We start from the raw sequence: 9,594 nt of genomic DNA on the forward strand, positions 1-9,594 counted from the left end.
TCACAACAGTTGTCGGGAGTCCTGAAAGGACTAGGCAAGGGAAGTTTAAGTGCATGTACTGAATTTTATTATTTTATTCCGTAAATAGGCACAAATACTACCAGTTCATTAAAAACTGCAAACTGACCTTTCAGGAACCTAAAGAGGTGACAGTAAAAAAAAAAAAAAAAAAAGGAAAAAACCCCCAGCAATTTGACAACTCCAAAGCAACCCCTCGGCAGACTAAAGCACACACTCTAAACAGCCACTCACAGCGGCTTACCAGCCGGCCAACTTGAAAACACCGCCCGGGCGGGGAGGCGGGGTCGGGAGAGAAGGCGCGGGCGACGATAGGCTCCGGAGCGGAAGGGGTGGGACTCGTCCCGCCTGATTGACAGGAGTTCTTCTCCTCAGCCTGCGGCCTGCCTTCGCGCTTGCGGAAGTCCCGCCTTCGGAAAAGGAAGTAAAGGCGCACGAGAACGCCGGCTGTGACCCGGGCGTTAGCGGTGACCCGCTGTGGGGGAGAAGCTGCGGCAGCGGTTGGTCGCCGCCCTGCCCGGCCGCCCGGGACAGTTCGAGTGGAGACTCGGGTACGAGAGGGCGCGCAGGTCAGATGGAAGCCACTAGGGGGTGCGGACCGCGGACTGGTTCGGGTGGGAAGCCCGTAGACAGGTGGGCTCAACTGGCGCCCTGCCCTTCGGGGCTTCTTGGCCTCCCGTTTTGGTGACACTCCCCATTTTTGAACCTCCCCGTCTTCTCTGAGGTTCCGCACCTCCGGGGGGGGCTAAGGGGTTCGAATACGGTTCGGTACGCTTCCTCTCCGGGACCCGTGTCACCACTCTTAGGACCCCACCACCGTCGGCACACGTCTCCGCGACGTCGTTTTCACCTGCCGTGTTTCCAGCCTCTCAGAGACCTCTTCCCCAAATGGTGGTATAGGTCTCACGGTATTTCCCCAAAGGTGGCAGTATTTTCAAACAGTCCCTTAGCAAGTGCCCTACGTCGTTCTTTCCCGTGGGGTAGGGAAGAGCGACGAGGGCCGGCCAGTTTTCAGAATAACAAGGGGTTAGTCTGGTTGCTAAGCCTTTGGCTTTCAATCTGACTGGTTTCTTTGGCAGTTGGAAATTTCAGATTGGGAGTCGTCCCCGTGATTCCAGCCATGGGTTCCTCACCATCTACTCCTGCTGCTGCCACCAACACTCCAAATGCTTCAGATCATCAGCCGGCTTCACCGCCTCCAGGATGCCCGATGCATGAGAAGCAAAGGAAAGGTAATTGGTCTGTTGGCTAGAAAGTTAAAAGAAAGATAATGGTTCTAGCCGGGCGTTGGTGGTGCACGCCTTTAATCCCAGCACTCGGGAGGCAGAGGTAGGGGGATCTCTGTGAGTTCGAGGCCGGGCTGGACCGATAGCCTCGGAAACAATACAGAGAAACCCTGACTCGTAAAAACCAAAAAAAAGAATGTATTTGTAGGAGACTAAAGGGCCTAGGTTATATAAAGTAGAAAGTATAGCACTGTTTTCCTTCTAATATCTACCTGGGATCAGTGCTTTGGGAAGATTGGTCTTTTAATGATTCAGAGAGAGGTATTGCAGTTATGTTTTCACCCCTAGAGGGAGCAGCTGTGTGGGTGTTGGAAAATGAAGGCCTGGGAGGAATGGCCAAGGAAATGAAAAGGAACTTGTCTTTTTTTATGTATGACATCCATCATTCATCTTATTCTTTATTTCCTACTGATGCTATAACAAGGGACGACCCCATGAGAGAAGCAGCTGTTATTCTGGGACACAGATCTTTAAGTACTCTCCTATTCACCTAATGTTTAGACAAGCTTCTTAGCCCCCATACCTGCCTGGCTCAACACCTTAGGAGCCTGGCCACTCACTGCTGCTTGTGCTGCTTTGTTCATAAGATTCCGAAGCATGATTCTGTCATGGGACATTTTCTTAAAAATCTGCCTTTTCTTGGTAAGCGTTTATTATCCACTGTTGGTATGGTATTTTAGCAGTAACAGTACTGTTTAGTTTTGTTTTATTTTGATGTTTTCCAAGACATGGTTCCTCTGTGTAGCCCTGACTTTCCTGGAACTCGCTCTTGTAGACCAGGCTGACCTTGAACTCACAGAGATCCACCTGCCTCTGCCTCCCGAGTGTTGGGATTAAAGGTGTGCGCCACCACCGCCTGGCAGTAACAGTGTTTTACTCTTTGATTATTTCAGGCTGTCCTCTGACTGCATCTGATCCAACCAGTGAGAGCAAAGCACACTCTGTGCCTGCCCACCAAGATCGGGCCTATGAGTACGTGGAATGCCCTGTTACTGGTGCTGCAGCAAAGGATAAGGAGAACCTTGACCCTTCAAACCTGGTAATCTGCCCTCATCTTTTCCTAGGGCGTTTTATGTGTCCATACATTCTCATTCTCTACCATGGTCAACCGTGTCTCCTCAAACTGTGAGCTAGAATAAACCTTTCCTGAATTTCTTCTTGCTAGCTATTTTATCACAGCAACAACAACAAAAAGGAGCATGGCCAAAATATATCAGAGGTTTGAAACTCTGATGTTGGTTTAATGTAGGAACTTGTACTTCTTGTATGGTGAATTATTTTTCAGGGTGTACTGATTATTTCTTAGTTTATATCTTAGTGCTAACATTCAGATACAATCCACTGATTTTCTTTAGATGCCACCACCGAATCAGACTCCATCCCCAGATCAGCCATTTACTTTGTCTACCTCAAGAGAGGAGTCATCTATTCCAAGAGCAGACTCTGACAAAAAGTGGGTTTACCCCTCTGAACAGATGTTCTGGAATGCCATGCTACGGAAAGGGTGAGTGTACATATTATTTAGAAGATAATTTGCTTGCCTGCTACACTTACCCCAGAATTGAATGTTAAAGAGTTTTTTTAACCTCCAAAAATACAGTAATTTTTAGTGAGTTATTCAGTTTATAATAGAATTTACAGTTATCAGAATGTAAGTATAAAGCCAGTTTTCTGTTTGTTTGTTTTTCGAGACAGGGTTTCTCTGTAACTTTGGAGTCTGGCCTCGAACTCACAGAGATCTGCCTGCCTCTGCCTCCCAAGTACTGGGATTAAAGGTGTGCAACACCACTACTCAGCTCAAAGCCAGTTTTCAAGGTCAGGTTTTTTTGGGTTTTTTTTCTGTTTCTTTTTAAGAAAAACAGAACTACCAGCAAGGTGATGGTAGAGTTGGGGTGGGGTGGTCAGGAACACATTTGTTATAAGGAAATGGTTCCTGTTATCGTGGAAGCCAGCAGCAAGTCCCAAGAACTGCTACCAGATACTGTGAGACCTGGGAAAGCCAGTGGTTATTCAGTCAGATGCTCTGAGAACCAGGGGAACTGATAATAGAAGTTCTAGTCTGAAAATTGGGAAGCTCAAAATCCAGAAATACTTGACATTTAATTTCAGGTTGAAAATCAAGTAAGGCCTAATGTTGTAGCTCAAGCAAATAATGCAGGAGTTCCTGCTTGCTTTTGGAAAGGACTGTAGTCTTTACGTTATACTTAGGCCTGTAATTGATTGAATAGGATTTACCCAAGCAGGACAATCTGTTTTACTCATATCATAGCAATCATCTTTTTAGAAATATAAAAAGAAAAACTTATATAAAATGCATAGGAAAAAGTTGGCAAATCATTTGTCAATTGTACTAAATCAGTAATGCCACCCTAAAAATAGATTCTGTTAGTATGGCTTTTGGGAATTCCATGAAATAAGATTAAGATAAATCTTCAATCTTTAATTTCAGTGCATAAAAAGTGTAGACAATTTTTATGAATGCATGGAGTAACTTTTTGGCTTTATCAATAATTGTCGGGTTTTGCCACATGTTCTTTTTTAGGTGGAAGTGGAAGGATGATGATATTAGCCAGAAGGATATGTATAATATCATTAGAATTCACAATCAGAATAATGAGCAAGCTTGGAAGGAGATTTTGAAGTGGGAAGCCCTTCATGCTCAGTAAGTATGTTTAAATTTTTAAAAGGTTCCTGTATCTTTTTTACTTCATATCAGCCTTCCTACAGTGTTAACATTTAAATGATTTGTTATTCATTTGTATAGCAGTGATTATCCTTGAATCCCTGAGCTCTAAGTACAGATTACAGGGAATTGAGAGTAAAGATGGCTCTGCTCTGCTCCATGCTGACTTAGGCCTCAGACGATCAGGCCATGCTCAAAACTGGCTGTTGGAGCGCTATGGGGTAGAGTTTCCTGAAGGCATGACTATATACCTATCAGTCAAAGGGATATCTCCTCTAAATATGGCTGTTTCAGCTGCCTTATATCACAGTGGCTGGATTGCAGAGGCTGAGTTCTCAAAAGCACCAGACAGAAGCCAAATCTCCTTTTCTGATGTAGTTAGAAAGACTAAAGTATCCCAAGCCTGACCAGATTTAAGGGGGAGATGGAAACCCCATCTCAGTGAAAGAAGTATGGTAGGTCAGTCATTGAAAACAGAGCGAAACACGTTGGAAATGAGACTAAAATGCTTTGTGACTCAAGGAATGTAGAAAAGAACTTTTTCTTCCTTCAGCAGTATTTAGAACACTTGTAAGGACTGACCTTAAAGATCTGTTTTCACATGGGCCCCTTTTCTTAGAGAGAATAGGTCATTTGAAAGAGTAGAGATTCTCCATATCACCTGGAAGGAGTATTGCAACTCTACAAGCTGGACTTGCTGGGGGGTAGGGGTCTGACCCAGTCAGAATGGGTCACAGGCTTGATGTTTATGGAATGACGTGATACTGCTGGTTTGAGACCACCTCTAGAAGTGGAGGGATAGGGAGTGTCTCCACAGAGAACCAGATCCTATCATAATGTGGTTTACATTTCAAAATCCTTCCAAAGCATACTTAATAAGTATCTTGGACAAAGGTCACTTACTGATTTATTTTTAAGGCAGTCTCTTTGTCTTTTGTATTTGCATTGAGTTTTTCAGTATTAGCACTACATGAGTGTTGCTAGTTGGATCCCACGTGTAGGGTAGGTATACTTTTCTGGTGGTAACCTCTGACTTAGAGGAAAGACCTGGCTGGCCAACTCAGATGCAAGAAGCTATCATAACCTAGGTTAAAAATGTACTCCTGATTAAAAGCACCTGCTTGTTACTTGCAGCCTGATTTTAAAAGGAAAGAAATAGAAGCAAAAGGAACTTCAGCTTGTCAGTTTGACCACCTCTAGTTATTTTGCAGATTTCTGGCAAAATTAACTGCATCATAAAAGCCCCCTCTAATGTCTACAGAAGAAAAGTTACATGGATAGAGTTCACGGCTTTGGCTGTGACCCTCTTGAGAAGAGACTAGAAAGTCAGTAGCTCACACTCAGGCTTTGTTGTATTCTGGGTACTTCTTTTTCCCTTTACATGGTAGGAATATAGCTTGTCTTACCAATGGGAGCAGCTAACAAGATAAGAGGCTCCTGTCTTAATGGATCAGTCCTCCAACCCCCATCATGGAATCAGGCTTGTGTCTTTCAAGGGCAGGATCTTGTATGTTCCTTATACATACACCTGTGCCTGTAGAGAACAGACCCTTAAGGGAACTCAGTCAAGGTCTCTAATTAGGACCCTGCCAGTGTTCAGGTTACTTAAAATAACAGGTTCAGCAGTACTTGCAAATAGTTCCTAGAAGTCAGTCCCCGCTCATTTTTGCTTCAAAAAGTCTGTTAATTGGTTGAAATGAAACAATGAAGTCCTCCCACAGAATTGGACAGGTTCCAGGACATCCAAGGAAAACAAAAGTCATGTGTGCTGAAAGTCCCTTATATTATAATTTCATTGCATTTTCATATAGTGTGTGTATATCTTCCTACATATTTTAGATAGTCATTTATAAATAACTAAAATGTAAATGTAAATAGTTGTACTGTTTTATTTAAGGAAAAATGAAAAGGAATAAAAATTAGATATGCTTGGTGCAAATGCAGAGTTTATGTTTATTAATATTTTGTTTGTTTTTGAGATGGTCTCATGTAGCCCAGGCAGACCTCTGTAACCTAAGGATAACCTTGAATTTGTGAATTTCCTCCTGAGTACTGAATTTACAATTATATATTTCAATACCTGACTTATGTGGTACTGAGCATTGAACCCAGAGCTTTATGCATGGTGGGCAAGTGCTGTACCAACTGAACTATCTCACCAGTCCTCAGATACAGTGTTTTTTCCAAGTATTTTTAGTGTACAGTTGGTTGAATCTGTGAAAATAGAGCCCATAGACCCAAAGGGCTGACTGTATATAAGCAGTTTGTGTTGTTTCACTGAAGAAACCCTAGCTGCTCTTTGCAAATGAGAAAGAAGATACACAATACATGACACTTTTTCTGAGAGTATGCCTGTGCCCTTCTCCTAAATGAAAAGGTCCTGCTTCGTAAATCTGGCTGGAAAGCCAAGCAGATGCACAATCCAAAAGAAAAGAGAAGTGTTTCCAACAAATAGGGCCAATTTATTTTAATTCTGTTAGAAGTTACTGTTCTCTGTAAGTATGATAGTATAGCAAATACAGAAAAAAAGAAAGACATTGCTGCAAAACTGGAACATCATCCTGTCAAAGGAAAAAAATATTTTTAACTATTCTTATTTGGGCATTTTCAGTGAGTGTCCTTGTGGCCCATCATTGGTCCGATTTGGAGGCAAAGCCAGAAAATATTCACCAAGGGCAAGAATTCGTTCCTGGATGGGGTAAGTGTCAGTGTAGAACTACTGTTGACATTCCTTAAGCCATGGTCAACATTCTTACACCAAAACCAGAGTGTAAGAAAAGTGGATCCTACTTCTAAAATTTCATATCTAGCCCATATTTCCTTATCTCCTTGAGTTTACCCATAGATGGGCAGAATTATGGTTAACTTCCTACTTCATTCTTCAAGCATTAAATTGTGCTTTTTTGAGATCCTTAGTTAGAACTGTGCTTTTACTCTTTGGTCTTTATCTTGCCTCATTCCTCCCTTGTCTTGTAGTATAATTGGACTGAGTACACTGTATATCTCCAGCTTCCTAGCTACCTTCTGGCCTGGGTCTCTTTCCCATGAACCTTATTCTTTTATGGACAGATGGTGTGCCATAGACACATCGTAGTTCTTCAGTGCCGCTTTCTCCAAGCACCATAGACCGATTGCCCAAGTCTCATCACCCTGCTAGGCATTTGCGTGTGAGAGCAGGCATGTGAACATGTGCTATTTTCCAGTCTGTCTTTCTGCTTACACCCAGACTGAATGCAGACCAGCACTTTAACATTCACTGGTGTCTTTTCATTTCAGGTATGAGTTGCCTTTCGACAGGCACGACTGGATCATCAACCGTTGTGGCAAAGAAGTTAGGTATGTGATTGATTACTATGATGGCGGCGAGGTCAACAAGGATTACCAGTTCACCATCCTGGATGTGCGTCCTGCCTTTGATTCATTCTCAGCAGTATGGGACAGAATGAAGGTTGCGTGGTGGCGCTGGACTTCGTAAACGCGATTTTGTTATAAGAAAACTGAAAATATTTTTTTTTCTGAGAAAGATGTTAAACTATTTTCCCCAAACTAAATGCACTCATGATACCACAGGTGCTTTTCAAGTGTGTAATCAGACTTGATCTTTCATGCAAAGATGCAACGCTCCATTCAATTTTGAGTCACGTTTTCCATTGCAGTTGAAAATGTACATTTAAAACTTTAAATTTAATTTTCCCATTTGGTATAAGTGGAAGTAGTCCCTTAGTTTTCCCATTAACTGCAGTATTTCATGTTATTTTCTATAGACAGTATGAAAAAGGAGCTTTTAAAAAAGCATAGGACGCTGTTTTTATCCTTACTGTTTTCTCAGGAGTATTTGAAAGTGTGATGCTTTTACCTGCCAAATATTTTAACTATACTCATTATAAAAGAAGCACTTAACCCTTGTTTTAAAAGTAACCATTATTCTTTAAACCCGTACAAAGTAGCAACCCTGAACAAAATGTAAAAGTATTTACTGAGTGTACTCTGCAAGACTAAGACATGTGCAAGTGTATTTTGATTTGACCTTGAGTTTCAACTGAGATGATACATGCAAATTTCAAATACTTAGCTTCTCATTCCTGTCCTAATACGTAAATAACAGTTAATGAAAAGCTGGTCCCATTGTCCCTGAAAGTTGACAAGTTATCTTTTTATTACGTCATATCCCAGTCCATTCTCCCACCAAGAGCTTGCCCACAGGAGCCTAATATAAACATTAAAAGCCTGACTCCAGTCAAAGGGTCAGCAGTGTCCCTTTGAAAATTAAGATTATATTGGCTAAGTGTTAGAATTCACAAGAGGTGTTTTTTCTTCTCAGATGTGAAATATTTGAATCAGTTTTATGTTTTAAGTAAGCAGTAAATTTGCTGCTGAAAAGTGGTTGTTATTTTAATTATAGCAGCATGTTAGAAATGACTTGTTTTTCTTAAGTGTTGATACAGTGAAAATTTTTTTATTTATCCTAAATACTGTCGTGTTAAATTAATGGATGGAGTTGGTGTCTTTGAGTTATTGATTGTAGATTTCTTTGTTGTATGATGCTTCAAAAACCCAACATTTAAAAATATTTGTATTTTTTAAATAAAGCTGACAGTAAAAAGGTTCTGAAACTGCTCAGAGTGACTTTGTAATTACTATTTTTTCATACACAATCTTCACTAAATTCAATAATGGTCTCATCTGTTAATGATACAATTTTAAACTGCATAGAATATAATCACTGAGCCGAGCTTTGGCTCAGGGCTTTAATCCCAGCACTCGGGAAGCAGAGGCAGGTGGATCTCTGAGTTCAAGGCCATCCTGGTCTACAGAGCGAGTTCCAGGACAGCCTCCAAAACAATACAGAAAGACCTGCCTCAAAAACAAAAACAAAAAAAAAAGAATGTAAACACTGTTGGCCTTTTTCATAACTGCTATTGATTGAATATAGGATAAAGTATTTCTGAGAAACAGCATTATGACTGGAAACTGAAAGTTAAGCTGCATCCAAGGGTTATTGATGTTACAATGATAAGGTATTGTGAAAGTCAACTGTCAAGTAAACTCAATTACAGGATAAATAGTTTTATACACCCTTTCACCACTTGTAGAAAAGATACCTACTGAATACTCAAGAGTTGCTTTGTGGCTAGATTACACTTAAGTCTATCTAGGGAGTAGAACTGTGCTCTGATAGTTTGTATAGAACTTGAAATTCATTTTGGATCTCCAACATTTTTAACATCTTTTGTCTGTGGAATTGGCATCATTGAGAATCAGGACAACCTAATGGATGTCAGGCAAAGTATTAGCAGAAAATGTAGGTTCAAATTAGGTTACATATTAGCATTTAGTATTCCTACCAATTCACTAGCTGTCATTTATGTGATGTTGATGTCTACTCTGCATCACACTCAGGATACAAAATTGCAAAAGATCCCCTGCCTACAGAAACTCAATCTTTCAGAGCTCAGTCTGTAAACAAAATCATGTTGTTACAGAATTCTTAAAAGAATTCACCAGGGCCAGGCGTTGGTGGCTCATGCCTTTAATCCCAGCACTCAGGAGGCAGAGGCAGGTGGATCTCTGTGAGTTCGAGGCCAGCCTGGTCTACAGAGCGAGTTC

The 9,594-nt window shown here is 41.3% G+C and overlaps 1 protein-coding gene across 2 annotated transcripts; it reads left to right on the forward strand.

Moving 5' to 3' along the window:
- Positions 1 to 441: 441 nt before the first annotated feature.
- LOC101825201 (holocytochrome c-type synthase) lies at positions 442 to 8,593 on the forward strand. 2 transcript variants are annotated; one of them, XM_005088175.4, is made up of 7 exons: positions 442 to 569; positions 1,098 to 1,250; positions 2,198 to 2,343; positions 2,660 to 2,808; positions 3,847 to 3,966; positions 6,599 to 6,685; positions 7,264 to 8,593. In XM_005088175.4, the coding sequence occupies exons 2-7, from the start codon at positions 1,139 to 1,141 to the stop codon at positions 7,460 to 7,462; spliced, it is 813 nt and encodes a 270-aa protein (XP_005088232.1). In that variant the 5' UTR covers positions 442 to 569; positions 1,098 to 1,138; the 3' UTR covers positions 7,463 to 8,593. The 2 variants fall into 2 exon arrangements, with proteins under 2 accessions (XP_005088232.1, XP_012982263.1); XM_013126809.3 differs by having other exon boundaries at positions 445 to 587.
- The last annotated feature ends 1,001 nt before the right edge of the window (positions 8,594 to 9,594 follow it).

The sequence above is a fragment of the Mesocricetus auratus genome, unplaced genomic scaffold (genome assembly GCF_017639785.1).
Source record: "Mesocricetus auratus isolate SY011 unplaced genomic scaffold, BCM_Maur_2.0 Super-Scaffold_100003, whole genome shotgun sequence".
Classification (NCBI taxonomy): Eukaryota; Metazoa; Chordata; class Mammalia; order Rodentia; family Cricetidae; genus Mesocricetus; species Mesocricetus auratus.